Source organism: Lycium barbarum, chromosome 1, assembly GCF_019175385.1.
Source record: "Lycium barbarum isolate Lr01 chromosome 1, ASM1917538v2, whole genome shotgun sequence".
NCBI classification, from domain to species: domain Eukaryota; kingdom Viridiplantae; phylum Streptophyta; class Magnoliopsida; order Solanales; family Solanaceae; genus Lycium; species Lycium barbarum.
This window is the reverse complement of record NC_083337.1, coordinates 140,926,015-140,944,774: the sequence shown is the minus strand read 5'-3', so window position 1 is coordinate 140,944,774 and position 18,760 is coordinate 140,926,015. Positions and strand designations below refer to the sequence as shown.

Below are 18,760 nucleotides of genomic sequence, written 5' to 3'. Positions count from 1 at the left end.
TATTTGATCATTTAATACACTATTTATGACAAAAAATATCATATGAATATATATATTTTCATCATTAAACGATTTTCCTTCGTTATACAAAGTGTGATTAAACTTAGAATTTGACAATTAAAAATAAAAATTAGATTTTATGCATCTTTTTTGCCTATAACAATGAAATATCATTTAAATGTCAATGTTGTTATAGGTGTATAACAGCCATTCTCTATAACAGCTAAAAAATTTCGAACTCAACCATGCTGTTATAGAGAGGTTTGACTGTACAAGTTATGTGGGAAGTTGCTGATCCTAAGCAGTGTTTAAAAAGGCAGGGGCGTAAGGCGGGGCGTTTTACATATGCCTTGGTGAGGTGTAAGCCCCGAGGCACGGGGCGTAAGCCCCATGGGTATTTAATTTTTTGTATTTCATAAAATAATATAATTATAATAAATATTTTTAAATAGGTAAAATTACATAAAAAATAAAAGAAAAGTATATATATATAACCTTACAAGTATAAACAATACAATGAAATAAAAGCTATTATGAATGCAAATCAACTCTAACATCTTAACTTTCAAACAATGAAAAAATCACAATTTGTTAAAACAATATTACTATCATACTATTCATTGTATCTCCCTATAAACAACTTTATCAGTATTATAATTGAAACGTAACTCCTTCATGAATAAAAATAAAATTACTTTCAAATAGAGAAATAATAAAATATGATAATTTTGATACATAGGACAAAAGACCAATGACAAGTGAAAATTCACAATTCGGTTAGGTATTCTTAAAAGAAATATTAAGTGATATTCACCCTCAGGATGTTCTCATATAGTAAATATGCAATATTACGACTTGTTATTTGAGTTATACCCAATCTTCTTATTTCGGTAAATGAAAAATTATTAAGTATCAATCATTTGTTAAAGAATTATGAGGGTCAACGGTTTTAATTAAGGAATTTAACATATAATTGTGTAAGAACTGTTAGGTGAGCCCCGAGCGTTGGGCGTTAGGCGTGTTTGGGGCGTACAATCGGGCGCTTAGGGCGTAAGCCTCGCAGGAATTAAGCCTTGCACGTGAGCCCTGGGGCATTTTGCTAGTGCCCCGCCCCGGGGCGAGCCCCGAGGCGAGTCCCAAAACTGCCTTTTAAAACACTGATCCTAAGCAACCTCATGTATTAAAATCTTTGAAAAACTAGCTAAAAATAAGATAATTTGGTAAAGTTAATAGAGTTTAATATTTAAAAGGGTAAATTAGTCAATTTATAGTTCTTTTACACTAATGATAAATAGGCTACAAGATTGTTACAAGGGATAAAAATAAAAAAGATATTTATAATATCGTAAATCATAAGGAGGTTAATGTTACAAAGCAAAATTTGAAAGGAAGGCTCTAAATTATTTCTAAAAGAAGTTATATGAAAATGTTTTTTCAAAATAAAATATTTTCCACGAAATTCATTTGTCCTAAAAATACTTTGAATTATACCAAAAGTACATTAAACCAGAAAATAAATGCAAATCCCAGATAATTAGGTGGTGGAATTATAAAAAAGCAAATACAGATGACTGGGATATCCAATAATCACTAACGGTATCATGATAAAAGTTTAAATTATGTGCACTTTCTTATCTGAAATCAAATTCTTCTACCGCAGACCCAAAAGAAAAAAAAAGTTGCAAGACGTTAATCATAATTATTAGGCATCATGATAACTTTTAAACATGGAAGTTATGCATTTGGTCGCAGAAATATTTATATATATTATATACAGTATTTGCTAGCTATTCTTTTGTAAGGACCGCAATTTAAGTTAGTTTCTCAAAACTGCCAGAACAAGTTGCCTGGTCAAAGAATTCGCTATTTCACGAATGAGCCAAATAACAAATTTTTGGGCTTGGGTAGAGCAGGATTTAGGGAGATTTATGCAAATAGGCACTTCACTGCTATTGTTTTAAGTTTTAATCTCGTTAATTTCTATTTTACAAAAATTGATTTGCAGTCAACATCAGCTAGTAAAATCCCAACGAATTGCCAGAATTATAAATTGATGGGCAGAACTTATCTTGTCATAAAAACTACTACAGAGTTTTAGACAAATCCTGACGGATCGCCAAAATTTTGAGCACAAATCATTAGAATTAGCCACAAAACTCTAACAGGTTCCCTGCCACGTTTTTGCTTCAAATTGGTCCTAATCAACTCCAAATTCGATATGTGACATTCTGTTACCATTCCCAATAATTTTTAATGGTTAGATCCAACCTAAACCGTCAAAAATGAATAGACTCACGTTATCTTCTTCAACAAGTTCTTTTTTCAAGCTCAATAATCTCACGATGACATTCTTCAATTTTCTCCAACCAAATCAATCCAAATCATTGAGGATCGATAATATAAGCTCAATGGAACATTATCTACTCAATATTCAATCATAAATGAGTATAAATCTTCAATTTTCTACAACACATTTGATGAGTCCAACATCAATGGTTTGGAATGGATGGTCTCTTTATACGGTCTTAACAATTCTTATTTCATGAACTAGTTTTTGAGTTGAATTAGGCCAAGGTCCATTTCTTTTTCTACATTGAAGTAGAAGAAGAAGAAGAAGAATGAAGAGGGAGAAGAAGAGAAATGCCGGCAGAATGCTATTTTTACAAATTTTCTTAATAGAGGCAAAAAATAAACACTGATCCTAAAAGAAGCTATTCCGTGAAAATACCTGCTGGATTTTTTTTTTTTTTTTTTTTTTTTTACATTGTTTTTTTTATTACATAGGGAGGAGTAGAGGGAATTACAATGTGGGGATTCGAACCCTCACCAACAAGGTGAAAGTTCAGGTAATCAACCAACTGAGCTACTAAGTCCCAACCCTGCTGGATTTGTAGGCCTCTTTTCATAGGGTTTTATTTTAGTTTTTTTTTTTTCAGTAAAAAAGGTCACACTGGACAATAGTAACAAGGAATTTCTGAATTTGGAACCGTGATATCACACTGATCTTGCAAATCTTAAATTCTTAATTTTTTTTTTCAGCCTTAACTATGGTAACTTAGTACTAAGTTTTTAGATGTGCATTTTTTCATTGACAAAAGTTGCAACAGACCACCCGTCTACTTCCAGCAGACAAACAAATTAACTCATTTTTCCATATGCAGACACAAACAAATATTTGCAATGAGGAAAGCACTCAGCAAACAAGTTTGGCAGTTAGCACCAACTTGATGAACAAGTAATCACAATGCATTTGCCTTTTTTAACTGTGGTGCGTGAATCCAGAAGTAAAAGACCTAACAAACCGTTTATTTTAAGGCAAGTAGGAGTAAACAAATCAGTATCCTGACTTTATCTGCAATGGGAACACATTCTATGGGCTAAGATAAACTTGCCAACATAAAGCCAAAAGCTCATTCAATACTCTGAACCTGGGATTTTTCCTCGAAAAGGCTATATCCCAACTAGATGAAGCAGGTAGATTCTACAAGGTAGCAGCCACTAAAAACGATATCAATATTCAACTGAAACAAGAGAACATCCATAGACAAGAAAATCACCCACAGATACAAGACAGCAAACGATAGCCGCAAAACAGGACCAAAATAACGCGGAAAAGTTCAAGTGACTGGATACAAGCAGCAATGTAACAGAAACAATTCGTGAAGTACCAGATCCCAGGAACATTTTACTGCAATTAGTATCCTAAGAATGCTAAAGGGATGAAAGAAAAAACTCTGAAACTACTGTCGACGTATGATAATACATGTATCTGTGCAGTGTATATGAGAAAAAAATGTATTAGATAGAAGGTAGTAATTGTCAATTGCAGTGATAAAGATAAGCTCCAAAAGATCCCAACAATATGAGCAGATGTGGACTTACATTATAAAATCTCACACCCTTTAGGAATGAATTTATAGCACTCTCAGGCCTCAGCAGAATAGCTTTCTGCAGCTGTAAACAGATTCACAGCTTTGGGATGTTAAACATTCAGGTGCTCTCACTTCTCCAAAAAAATGGCGAGTATAAACCTCAACAGTCTGCATATGAGAGATCACCTAGCATAATTGTCTTGGGTCGTACTTCACCAACTTATGCAAATCTGAAATGTTTTAGGTCTAAACATTGTTCCTATCCCTAATTTTTATTCAGCTGGTCTAAAATGGTGATAGAATACCCCACCAACATATACATGCGGCACCTACAATGGACATACAGGCACATAGTGTACAAGGGGATATCGTTTCTTTTTATAAGGTGGACACATTTAAAAACATCAGTGTCAGAGCGACTCCAGACAAGAATATCCAGTGTTCTGCTATAACCAAAGACATTCATTTAATTTGATTAAATAGATTGTTATATACTCAATGGAATTAGCAACTGCATTTACAATTACTCAGATCCATTAGCTCTTTCCACCTCCAAACCCCCCTCCTCATCTTTTCCTCTAAAATTATAAAGTTAATAGTTCTATCTGTTTCACCTGTCAATCAACTGGAAAGAATGCATTCCCCCAGAAACTGTGCAGCTCAGCCAATCAGAAAATCAAGAAGTAACGTTCTTGAGTGAATAACGCACCGGGAAAAAAAGTCCAGATCCACTAGCACCAGACCACATTTTCTCTGCCAGTGGGAATTGTTTGGTTAAACATTTTAAAGGGAAAAAAATCAGAAAATAATGCATGCTTCCTTTCCAAACTTTATTTCCCAATAATTACATCAATCCTGGTCCAGCTTTCCTTTTTTTCCCTTTCTTTTCAAGTAATGTATAAGGCCCTACCCTTCTTTTTTTTTTCCTTTCTATTCTTCTACTGTATATCGGGATAGTAATATAGGTAATAATAATCGCTGAATTATTTGACTTGTTATCGGATGTTTGGTTAATCGTACTAAAACTTGGATAACCATTATGTATAATCTTAAATATGTGCTTAGCGTTACATTGGACAAAGGTTTGTTCCAAAAATACCCTTGGCAAAATTTAAATTACTTTATCCAGTTTAATATTTAGTCTTATTTATCAATATAATAAAGAGTAATTAATATACAAAGTAATTATCATTTTTAATTATCTCAAGTATTTTAACAGTGAATTTAAAATAGACATAATTTTGACATGTTAAATAACATACCTTCTTCGACACTAAAATATGATACAAAAGAATAAATGAAAATTGTACTTTTTTCTTGATAAGTTCGAAAAAGAAAATTCTGCATTCACCCTCTAAATATAAAATTTATTTAAAACGGTTCTTTATAATTTTAAAATTAATGCTACAAACACTATTAGAAACAAATAAGACATAATGAGTAAGAGTTGGTTAACTATGATTAATTAATTAGTTAAATAAACGACATTTTTGTCATTTGCGTGCTCCTATACATGTATTGCTAATAAGTATGTTGTTACTCCATATCAAATTGGGAATAAAATAGCAACATATTTAATGCAGGGAAAGGGACTATAAAATAGCAACCGGATATTGTATTTTCCTTACAGAGTTCAGCATAGATATGATTTCAACTAAAACAGCCAACCAAACTATCCCCGGGACTTTTTTGGAGAAGAACATGTGAAAAGAAAATATCTGAAAGAGGGATATAAACATAGTTGTGTAGGGCGGAAAGGATAATGATATCATGCACCAATGAAACAATAAGCAGATAATTGATCTATATGAGAGGAAGAAGATTAACAAAAACCAAAATACTTGACTCCAGAGGCAACAAGCCTAAAATAATCTACATGATAGGAAGATGAACAACTAAAATATTTGATCCCAAAGGTGACATAACAAAGAACACAAGAACCTTTCCACCTACATATTAAATTCAATTAACCATCATCTAACTAGCCTGACCTTTTCACCTGTCCAGTTGAGAGTTGCTAAATGTACCAAATAAGTGCTATGCAGATAAATAGATACATCTGCTACAAGCTGTACAATCACAGAGTCAAGATTTGAAATCTATGTTAAGAACAAAAAGAAAAAAGTATAAACACCTTCAGAAATGATCTCTTACATTGTATACAGTGCATATCCACAGGGAAAAGGCTTCAATTGAAGGATATCTACCACCTTGACAAAACTCGAAGCAAAGAATCAGATCAAAAGAGCAACCCAAAGTCAGGAGCTCTCTTCGTGGCGCTATTGATCCCTCCATCTTGGACTTGACATGGCAAAGAACCCAGAAGGTGACAATGGAAATCCGTAACCAGGCGAAGGAGGAAACTGTTGCCCCGCGCCAAAACCCCCAGGCTGAGCCATGGGAGAGAGGAAGAAATTTGGTGTCAGTGGTGGAGGATGCTGCATACCCGGAGAAAGCAATGGATAAGGGGATCGTGGAGATAACAAGTTCAAGAAACCAGTGGGTGACGGCAAAAGATACTGAGAAGTAGGTGAAGGCAAAGGAGGAGGGCCGTTTACTCCGGGGGAAGGAAGAGGCGGAGGAGGACCATTCATCCTAGGAGACGGGAGAGGAGGGGGGCCATTCATTCTAGGAGATGGAAGAGGTGGAGGAGGGCCATTCATCCGCGCGGACGGGAAAGGAGGTGGGCCGTTCATTCTAGGAGATGGAAGAGGTGGCATTGAAGGATTAGGAAGTAAGCCAGATGATGCTGGATGTGCTTGATAATGACCAGGACCTTGATATTGTGTTTGTTTAGGCCCTGAATCTATTATTGAATTTTGAAGATAGCGCATATAAACTGAAATTGGAGACTCAGCTGTATTTGTCCATACATCTCCAGGTGTTGGTGGGAACATAGGTGGTGAGGGCTGACCATAGTGAGGAGGCGGTCTTACCATATTGTTATGGTAAGGAACGCCTCCTACAGGTCGAGCTGGAGCAGGGATATGTGCTTGACGGTGAGGGTGGATTGGAATTTGGGGACGATTTATTGGAGTCAAAGGCGGAGGCCGTATCTTTTGTAATCTCATACTAGGAGGCTTAGAAGGATTCTGGGGAGGTCTAGGTGGAGGTTCTTGAGATGGTGAACCTGTAAGTTGCTGAACAATGCTCCGAAAATCGTTCTTGTTAATATTGTAAACCTGAGGTTGAGGTTGAGGTTGAGGTTGTTGCCTAGCAGCACTATTTGTATTGTTATTGAAATTGGGTTGGTGTATAGGACTCTTCTTGATATTCTTCCCAAATTTATTCACACCCAAATGATCAGGATTCCTATTGAACGACCTATCTGAATTATCCATCTCAATAACTTCAATACAATCACTCAACTCAAAAAAACAATAGATTTTGTCTCTACTACTCCTTTTCAACACTGCAACTCAAATCTTTTATAACAAAAAACCCAACACTTGAAATTGAAGAATTATCACCACAAAAAGTGATAACAATGGATCAACTAGCTTCAACTCCAGTCAAAACTTCTGCTTTACTCCAAAAAAGTAACCCCAAAAATCTCAAAATAAAATAAAATAAGAACAACTTTATTCTCCCCACAATATAGTCAATTCCAAGATTCCTTTAAGCTCAGAGCATACAGTTAACAAAGTCACAAACAACCTTAAAAATTCAAACTTTTTTCAGTTTCCCAACTTCCAATGAACTAAAAACCGAAAAGGGTAAGAGTAGAAAGAGACAAAGAAGAGAAATTTACGTTTATGATTTAGTTGGGGCAAAACGTCGAACACTTGAACTGCAAACTTCTTATATTCTTTCTCTTCTTTTCTTCAATTATTATTATATGAGATAAGAGTTAGTTACGTCTTATACGAGTTAAGAAAACCCTAGATAAATAGCTAAGCACGGTGGAACAGGGTGGTGGTGGAGTTGGTGGAGTCAGCGAGGAAATGAAAAGGAAATTGGAAGTTTGAAAACTAAAACATGAATGACGCGTTTTTTAAGGGATTTTTTCTACTCAAAATAGAAAGAGAATACTCCCTTGATATCAAAATATTTATCGGCCTTATTAAAAATACTTATCTTAAAATATTTATCATTTTATTTACCTAATATAAAATAAAATAAAAAATTCAATTTTATCCTTGTATTAATTACGTTAATGGGTTGCTTTTGTAAGTTTACATACAACAACATACCCAGTGAGTCCCACAATATGGGGTCTGGGGAGGGTAGATTATACGCAGACTTTACCCCCCACAAATATTTATGGCAAAATACATAAATTGGCACCTAAAGTATCACCAAAAAGTCACTTTCACATCTTACCTATACTGGTGACTTATTTGCCCCTTCAACTACTTAAAAGTGAATTTATTTAACCCTTTCCACACCCCGATCCAGGCGCGTGTATTTCAACATTTTTTAGCGCATCGGAGCTCATTTTATGTACATTAAACTAAAAAATACCCCCCTGCCATCATCTTCAACCCACCACCACAACCAGCCCACCGGAAAAATCCCCACACCCACCACCACCCATTTGCAATTCACATTCACTCATTCCATGTAAATTTGCTTGAATTAAATCTTTGTCCTACCAAATATGTGCTCTCTTTCAACGACAAAAGCAACTAAATTCCAAGCTAGTTGGAGTCAATGATATGAAATCTCAAACACCATTTGCACAGTTGCACTCTATTTGGATCCATTTCATGCCAATCTGTGAGGGTTTTCCGGTGGTAGTGATGGTTTTAGGTGGTTTTTTGTGGTGAATTTTTCGGTGGTTGACAGATGGAAACGGGTGATGGGATGAACAGTAGTGGTGGGGTTTTCGGTGGTTAAGGTGGAGATGGTGAAGGGTATGTTCGGAAGATCGAAGAAGATGGGTGGTGACGGCATAGCTTAAAGGTGGTTTGGGTGGAGATTGGTTGGTTTTGGGGTGAAGGAGATGGTGGTTTGTTGGTCGGGGTTAATTGGCGATGGTAGCGGTGAACAGTTAGGGGTTGGTGCAATAGTGGTGTGACGGAGATTAGTGGGTGAATGTGGTGGTGGGTCACGGTGACGATAGGGTTTAGGGGGTGGTCAGACGATGGGTCAATGACGTGGTGGTTGTTTCCAGATGGGGTGCCGGCGTCGGGGGTGGCAACGAGGGCGGGGGGAGGGGGGGTTGTGAAGAATAAGGTTATTTTTATTTTATTTATTAATTATGGGGCTGATTAGTTTTAGGAATAATTGGTATAATTAGCACGGTAATTAAGTCATTAAACACGTGGCATCTTTAGAGGGCGAGTGCCACAAACGCACCTGATTAAACCTGAGTCTGGGTGTGAGAAAGGTTAAATAAATTCACTTTTAAGTAGTTGAAGGGGGAAATAGGTCACTAGTATAATAGTTAAGGTGTGAAAGTGACTTTTTGGTGATACTTTAGGTGTCAATTTGTGTATTTTGCCAAATATTTATTGAAGAGAAAAAATATGATAATATATTAAGAAGGTAAAATAGTTAAAATGATAGTTTTTTGAAATTAAGATAAATATTTTGAGATGGAAGAGTATGGGTGGAGTCAGTGAGAGCTACATAGGGTGGTCCCTATAGGGGTTGATTTTTGTACCAAAACCTGTTACGTTGGAAGTGGGGGAGAATGTAGATGTGATGAATATGGGCCAACCATGCGATTTACACGGTAGACACTTTTTACTTTTTTTAAACACCTTCGAAATCTCGGAAAGATATAAATCGCACTAGCCAAGCTCGGTGTAACAAATTCTGACTGAGGTTTAAATCGCACTAGACACTTTTAGTTTATGAAGAGTTAATTTGACTAATATTGAAATTTAAATTGGATTAGATTAGATTAATTTAATAATTTTAAATTAAAATTTAGATATTCAAAAATTATAAGAAAAGCACTATAAGATGCAATTCTTTACATGTCAATATGATAAAAAACACATTTTAAATTACTTGTCAAAGTTTACATAGTTTGAATCTTGACAACCGAAAAATGTCACATAAATTAGATAAGTTTTGGATAGAGACAGAACTAAAATTTAGAGTTTTTAATTTGTCATCAAATTCATAGCCGATCATAGTTAACGAATTCTTAAGTAAATATTTATACATATTCAATGGGTTTCCTAATATAAATACAGGGCCAAAATAAAAATTAATGTGTTCGTCCGATCCCGTAAATCTTACTTTAAGATAATAATGTCACATAAATTAGATAAGTTTTGGATAGAGACAGAACTAAAATTTAGAGTTTTTAATTTGTCATCAAATTCATAGCCGATCATAGTTAACGAATTCATAATTAAATATTTATACATATTCAATGGGTTTCCTAATATAAATACAGGGCCAAAATAAAAATTAATGTGTTCGTCCGATCCCGTAACTCTTACTTTAAGATAATATTTGGTTGAAGTTTGAAATACAAAGTGTTATAATCGAAGTTGAAAAAATATATTTGGAAGTTTCTTTAATAAATTTCGTAGCTATTCTAGTATTTTAAGTTTGTCAAAAAATAAGCATTTTTTGTTTCCGTTAGATATTATCAAATGTTATGTGTTCGATTTGACGGAACTGTAAAAAGAAAAAAGATCAAGTGGGAACTCATGTAAGGAAGTGTAGTTTTTGTGGTTTTCATTATATTTGAATTATTTTTAAAATTTAGTGTAGCTTTTTGAGGTATAACTTATGCTATTTTAATTTTTTTGTGTCTATTGCAGTTTTTTTGTGTTGCAGTTTCCACATTCGGTAAAACTTTCTTTATGTCTGTAGTTAAATCTTGTTTATCATTGCTCTCCTAAAATCTAATAGATGGAGTTTGATATATTTGATAGAGATAAAATATGTGCACTTTTATAAAATTTAAAGGACAAAATTTTCAAAAACGTATTTAAAGGACTAATTTGAATTTATCCTCAAATATAAGGGACCATTTTTATTATTTTCTCACCTATGACTCTTGGGTAGGGGTGTACAAAGTAAACCGACAAACCACACCAAATCAATAAACTGAGTCAAACCGAGAAAAAAACCCGACTAATGGTTTGATGTTAAAAAAAAAATCCGACCATAATTGGTTTGGTTCGGTTTTAGATAAAAAAGTCAAATCGAACCAAACCAACCCAACATTACATGTATTCAATTTTTAAAATATTTTATACATAAAAATATTTATTTGTAATGTAATTTCTAAATATTTCTTAAATTTTTTCGTATTTTTTATCCATTATCATATTATTGAAGCTTGAACTTAGAATTTTGAATGTCAATAAGTTTTATATCTTATGGATGTTAGTAACTCATATAAAGTCCAAACCAAAACCAACTCAACACTAATACTAACAAAAGAAATTCAATTTACCACTAGGAATGACAGTAATGTTGGATATCTATTCTTTAGTTTTGCATAATTGATTTAGAGAGAGAAAATACATAACTTAAGTTTTTTTTTTCTTATCATGTAATTAATACTTATTAGCCGTACTTATTTTAGCATGACTTAGTATTTTTAGATTATGGTCATTTTCTTTATGGCTTATTAATTAACAATATTTATTTTAACCGATTCTATTATCTTTTGTTGAATATTTTAATACAATGTCATCACTCTTTTCACATTTTGTATTATTTTCTTATGAAACACCTTAATTATATAGTTGTATCTTACTAGGACTAAAGAAATATTTGAAGTAAAAGTTATATTGTATCAAGACTATTCCGGAAAAAAAAAACGATAAGTCTAAGAAAATCGAATAACCCGAGAAAACCCGAGGTTGAATTTTATTGGTTTGGTATATAAATTTAAAAATCCAACACAATTGGTTTGATTTGGTATTTAAAAAATCCGAACCAACCCGGTTCATGTACACCCTTACTCTTGGGCATCTTTCGCCTTGTGTGCCTCCTTTCTAACAATTCTGTCGTCTTGTATACCAAATCACACATAAATTTGATAAACCATTGACTCAACTTAGATTTAGATAATTTATTTAGCCACAAATTTAAAATAAAAAATTTGTAAGCACAGCACAAACGTCAAAGACTCCAATTTAGTAGAACTTAGAAAGTTTGACTTTGACTGTAAAAGTGTGAGCGAATTTATTGTACGATATTAGATCAATTAAATTTTTTTATAAAGAGACATATGTTATTTCGGGGGAAGGAAATAGCTTTTTAGTTGTATCAAAAAGAAAAAAGGAGGAGGAAATAGCCTGTTATGTTCGCATGGAAACATGTGTTATCCCATGGTTTTTGGCTTACTGAAATAAGCTTGCCAAACTCTTTTGTCACGTCATTTTTAGAATATTCATAAAATATCTTTCAGTTATGAATAAAACATTAAGAGAATTCCCTTTTCTTGACCATCAAAATTAAAATGACCATACCTTTAGTCAGTTAATTGAGAGAAAAAATTATTGGAAAATCATGACACTGCGGTAACACAAATTTTCCCACATGGTAAAAGAAAATTAACCCAAATCAAGATTAAATAACTTTATGATTCAAAGAAAGGACTTTATATTCCTCCATAGCCTCAACTGGAGTGGGAGTTGTCGTGTAAGAAGAAAGTCAGGCAGCCATTAGGCTAATCTTGAGAAAATGCAAAAATAAGCATCATGTTGCACATGGCGTAATCAATGTAATTTCTAGCAGCCAGCTTGTTCATACGCACAAATGATGATTAAGGACTTGTCATTGCTTATTAATTTTAAATGGCCAATGAAGACATGACTAAAAAAGGGGCGTAAGAACTTCACAAACTCAATATTGTATCTTTGAATTAAACAAATGTTTTGCCTGCATAATCTAACCAGCAACACTATTAGCTCAGGAAAGCGAAAAATTAGTTCATTATTTCATATTCACGGCACGTTAGCTCAGTATTTCCTTCATAACTTCCGTATAATGCATGTATCATTTTTTTTTCTCACAATCAACAGTTGAATAGGGAATATATTGTAACACAATGAGAAAAATTTATTCACACCCGAGATTTACATTATCCCTCTCAATTTGGGGGGTGGGGGGATAAAATTTGGGTGCCGCGAAATGCAAGAAGAATTGTAGATGGACATGGTTTCTTTTGCTAGAATATCCAATTAGCAAACATCAGAATGTTTATTTTACTATTGTAGTGACATGAATAAACAGGTCGAAGCTATGAGGTAATAATAGTTCAGCTTTCTTTTTTTCATGTTAATATGTATTTTCAATAATTTCTCATTACCTAAAATTATATAGCATGTGCTAATTAGGGTCGACCTTGAAATATGCTTTTTGCAAAGCTTATATGTGGTCTATCTTTGCGAAGAATGGTGACATATCCAACAATGATGTAACAATGACTTCTCCAAAAATGGTGGACCTAGGATTATGCATGCTCAAACACCCATTACTCTTAAAGTCAATCACTATAACTTATAGGGATAACTCATAAGGCACAATTACCCCTAACACTCTGTTTGGAACGTTGTTACCTATTGTATTGTATTGTATTGTATTGTATTGTATTGTTACCACTAAAACAATGTTTGTTTTGATTGTTATTTAAAATGTATTGTATCATATTGTTAAATTCCGTCGTTACGTAACAATGAAAAGCCCCATTTTATGTAACAATCGATTTGGTGTTATCCCATTGTTACCTAATTTCTTTTTCCAATTATGTCCTTACTTAATATTTCATAATCCTATTTTACCCTTTACCTTATATTATTTAACTCCACCCAAAAATCCTATACCCTACGTCTTCTACGTAACTCTGTCTCCTTCTAGGTTAGGTTTATCTGCTCCCTACGTCTTCTTCCTTCTTCTATCTCCTTGTACGTTTTTTCTTTATTGTCCTGCTCCCTGCTTTTTCTTCCTTCTTTTAATTTTATATGTTTGCTTTTTGTTTAGGTTTCTGCCATAGTTTCAAAGTTACAGGTACTTCTTGTTCTCCATGAGCATCTTTTTAAAACTTCTTATCATTCTGCTGTTTTTCAAAATTGTAAGTTATTATTTGTATTGCGCTCCTTATTCACAATCATCATTAATTTGCTTGCTTTTTTGTTTTATTTTTTTGCATAGAATATTTTGCTTATTTGCTGTGCTTTCCCATGCTTTTGTTAAACCATGACTCTAGAATTGTATAATACACCTGTATGTGAATGCTGGTTTACTTTGTGGAAATTTCTCGTATTGTTCATGTTGAGTTAAATGCCATTCTGAAATTTTACTTGTTGATGCTGCTTGTTCATTGTTCATCTATGTGAACAATGTGTTTCTTTTTAAAAACCGAAAAAAATCGAAAAAACCAAATAACCGAAAAAACTGATAAAAACCAAAATGATAAGCTAGAGTACGTGATTTCTGTGAACATGTTGTTGCCTCCTCCTAATAAAGGCATTTTCTGTAAACATGTTTATATTCATATTTATTTTAGCATCTTACGTAGTTTAATTAGTTGTGCATCTCACTTAATTTTGTTATAGATGACTGATCAGAATAATCAAGATAATAGGCAAATATTGGGACAAGTGAGCTCTTTAGCATCATATGCTAAAGATATGTTATTTAGGATTGAATTTGAAATATGAATTTGTAAACTTATAGTGTAGGGCATTTTAGTAAACTTACCAATTAAAATACAGTACGATACATTCAGTCCAAACAAAAAATATGTTATTACACAGCAGCAAACAATACAGTCTATCCAAACATTGTATCTACAAAACAGCACAGTACAATAATACAGTACATTATGAAACAATGAGTAACAACATTCCAAACAGAGTGTAACTATACCTGAAGTTTTAGGGACACATCTTTTCTTTACGGGATGTTATTATCCCCTAAACTATTTTAAAGTGTAATAAACACCACCCTGAGACGTGACGTAGAGAGTGTGCGCACTCTCTTGAAGGCTAGTGAAAATTACAAAAATAATTTTAAAAGTAATTAACAGGTGCAAGTGTCATCTTTTGATTGGACATCACACAATTAATTACATCTAATTAATGAATCTCCTTCATCTTCTACACCTCTTCTCACACGCACAAGGGAGGACCTGAACATTGATTTTTCTTGGGGAGGGAATAATTTCAACAGAAAAATGGAGATAGAGCATTACGTAGAAAGAGAAAATGGATTTTGGGCAAAAACAGAGGGATTTTGAAACAGGGAACAAGGGAGGTTCTTTTTCCACAGATTTTCAATGATCTGCTCTTTTGAAGCTCCTAGTCTCGCTAATGGAAAAGACTCCGTTAGGCGGAGGAAATTTTCCATTGACTTAAAAAAGGATTAAGATATTAGGAAAGAGGAAAAAAAAAGGGATTTTAATGAAAAAAAATAAGAAACAAAAAAAGATTTAATGCTAAAAAAGTATGTGACGCGCGTGTAATTAATACACTCATCTAGTTATATATATCACGTCAGCATTTAAGGTAATTTTTACACTTTAAAATAGTTTAGGGGGGGTAATAGGACCCCTGTAAAGGTAAGACGTGTCGCTGGAAGTTTGATTAAAGTCAGGGGTACCAATGGCTTATTCCATTACTTACATAGAAAAAATAATACATATAGTGATTTAGCAGCCGCAATTTTCAGGCTAAAAATAATTGTAGCTATAATTTAAAAATACATGCGCCGCTATCGGCAAAATTGGAAATTTTCAGCTTCGAACGTTTCGTTTTGATCATTTTTCGTGAATGAGATACATTAAAAGGAAAGGAGGAGATAAAACAATTTACCATACAAAATTTTAAACTGGAAATTAATTAATACGTAAAAAAAACCTTGTAATAGTATCACCAACCCCAAAATCTGGAATATTAATAAATATGCAGCTAATATATCCACATTGTCCACTTTATATATTTCCTAAGAATGAACAATTTTGTGAACGAAATCCAAATTTACCCCAATATAATAATTTACGCGTACATATCCCTGACACAATTCTAATCCATTTTTAGCAGCCTAGTGACCGAGAATCATGTTGCCATCTCCTTTTATTCTGGATACCGAAGGAAATATCAAACACTCGGCGTAAGGATTGTTACATTGCATAACTAATCCTGTGAACATATCTAGTCTGTTATCAACCAAAGGAGGATCTACGACGGGCTGAATCTAAAAGTTCAATTGAATTCATTGTCTTTTGACTTGACCTACGTATAAATGTAAAAAATAAAAAAAAAAACTACGTATAAAATGAGATCACCGTCATTCTGAACTCATTCATATGAGATCACCGTCATTCTGAGCCCATTCATACTTAAATTTTGGATTCGCCTATTTTATCAAGTTTTAACGTACTACCTCACGTTGGAGATCCTCGAAACTCCAATCCCTTCTAATTCCAGGGCTCCTAACTAACCTCGGTGTACCAGTTGGGAACTCGACCGGACCACTGTTATGAAGACGGTGAGAACCTTTCTTGACCCTGTTTTCCGGGATGGCTGGAAGTGAATGAGTCATGTTTTCATCAGGCCTAGCGGTTGGTGCCAAGTTTCCTGACCAGCTCCTTTCTACTGATCTTCCTAAACATGGGCCACTAAATTTGTGTTTTTCTTTACTATTTTCGTCAATATTTTTTAATTTTTGGCCATTTAGTTCGTTTGCTGAATCTGTCCTCGATATCTTGCAGGTTAAGCAACTGAGACTCATATTTGATTATACAAATTAAAAAAGAAGAAGAAGAAGAAGAAGAAGAAGAAGAAGAAGAAGAAGAAGAAGATAAGAAATGAGCCTTTGCGTTGTTCAATTATCATTAAAGTTCTGCCTTTCGTGCAAAGAGAAAATGAGGGATTTTGTTATGAACTGATGTTTCTGGATTGTTTTGGCTTTACTTAATTTTACCCATTTAATATTACTTGAGATGCTAAATTATTTGGTGGATAATGGCCATTCATAATTTTGGTGTGTTTTATTTGAGATTTGGATCCGACAATGAAGCCGAATAAATTTTTAGTTAATGGCTAATAGTATATTTTACTTTCTAAATTAATTTGAGCCATGCAGAGTGGATGCAAATGTCATTCTTACTCGCATTCTATTATTGATCATTGCGCGCGCACGCATGTAAAAGGATGTAAAAGGTTAGTGTAATATTTTTTTTCCGTACTTTACTGCTTAATATAAGTGAGGATCCAAGTTTTTTGTCGTTCTCACAAAAAATTTGATCCTCTAATGTTGTGACACGTTGCTTTTCTTAGTCTATTCTCCTTTTGCACTCATTTTTTCCTATCCATTTCAATGTGGGTCTCTAAAATTGTGGTATATTGATATTTATAGTACTTTTTGTGAATCTTTTTTTTCTATGGTACTCTTAGCTTTCATATTTAGTCCAAATAAATATTTTTTTATATAATTAAGAAGATATTAATAGTCTTATATACCAAATTTATCATTATTTAGATAAGTGAATTTTTACACAATCAAAAAATCATATTAAATGGGCACTATTTAATTAAGGTAATTTAAGTGAGAATCCATGAGTTTTGTAGTCTTCACAACCTCAAAACTTTCATTTTTACCCCTATTTGGGCCTTTGTTTACATAGTTACATATATGTAATTTGGTAAATTTTGAAAAGTTTGATGGTAATTATACCCCAAAAAGCAACAAAGGTAGAGAACACTTGACAACTATCAAGAATTTTTTTCAAAAGTTAAGGGCCCCATGTATCATCATTTAGATAAGTTAATTTTTATATACTATCAAGAAACCATATAAAATTGATAATATTTAATTAAGGATAATTTAGTGAAAAAACTTTTTAATTTCTAGGTATGAGTGATTTGTTATAGCCAATTTCTTCGTTCCAACTAAAACATTTATTAGGTCTTACTTTATAGTTAAACATGCCCTACGTCATATGCTCCTCTCCATATGCTTCTCTCTATTAAACATCCAACATTTTACTTCTTTAGTGATATCATATGTACTTACAAATACAGAAAGTAAAAAAATTATTGAATGACATTGTTTAATGTTAAAAATGAAGGTAGAGTTATCAGTCATGATTAGATTATCTTTAAGATCTCTTGTTTGATTAACCAAAAATTATTTTTTTTAAGCATAAAACTTAAATGAATAACTAAATTGATTCTCGAGGTTCATTTTATGAATTTAGTTATTTATTGAATTTCGTCTAAACTAAGGTTAAACGTAACGCCTTGACACGAAGAATAATGAGTGAAAAATTAATAAATATCAAAAGAAATCTATTTCTATCTATAAATAACAATCGCATGCTCACAAATTCATAAAATTACAAAAATAATTTCTACTTTATGATCTTCGATGAGTTGTGATTATCATATATATTTTATCATGTTAGTTTATAGATTATTGAATTACTTGCGCCCTTTTGGTATTTGCTAATTTTCCTACCAAACTTATTTTCTCATAAATATTTTTATTAAAAAAAACTATCTAATTATATGACGAACAAACTTTAATAATTATGAAAATTTATAAACAAAATATGATTAACCTACAATTACATTAAATTAATTATGTACTAAAAAAGTGACACAATTTATACTTATTTGATAAAACTTACGCATTATATTTATATTTTGAGTTTGGGCCCAGGCTTAGCACCGGCCTCCGACAACTAGTATTGTTTATAAATGGAATTTTTACTCATTGTAGCTTCTTTTAAGACCTAATTATTAATATTAACTACCTTTTTATTTAATTATATTTAGTAGCTAATTAGCTTTTCTAAATTACAAATGGTAGCTATATCAAAAATACATATCCAAACACATATATCTTTCTTTTTTTCCAATCACTACCCATTTCAAAATTTTCATTTCTCAAAACCCTAAAAAATCCCTCTCCCTTTTCTCAACCACCACCACCATGGCCGCGCCGCCCCTCTTCTCTTC

At 33.0% G+C, this 18,760-nt stretch overlaps 1 protein-coding gene across 2 annotated transcripts; it reads right to left on the bottom strand.

Moving 5' to 3' along the window:
• Positions 1–2,196: 2,196 nt before the first annotated feature.
• Positions 2,197–7,852, bottom strand: LOC132640488 (protein HAIKU1-like). 2 transcript variants are annotated; one of them, XR_009582248.1, is made up of 2 exons: positions 6,027–7,852; positions 2,197–4,625 (listed from the first exon to the last, which is right to left on the bottom strand). XR_009582248.1 is itself a non-coding variant. In XM_060357093.1 (1 exon), exon 1 carries the CDS (start codon positions 7,211–7,213, stop codon positions 6,152–6,154), a length of 1,062 nt encoding a protein of 353 aa, XP_060213076.1. In that variant the 5' UTR covers positions 7,214–7,852; the 3' UTR covers positions 5,654–6,151. The 2 variants fall into 2 exon arrangements, 1 of the variants encoding a protein (XP_060213076.1); XM_060357093.1 differs by lacking the exon at positions 2,197–4,625 and having other exon boundaries at positions 5,654–7,852.
• Between the last annotated feature and the right edge of the window lie 10,908 nt (positions 7,853–18,760).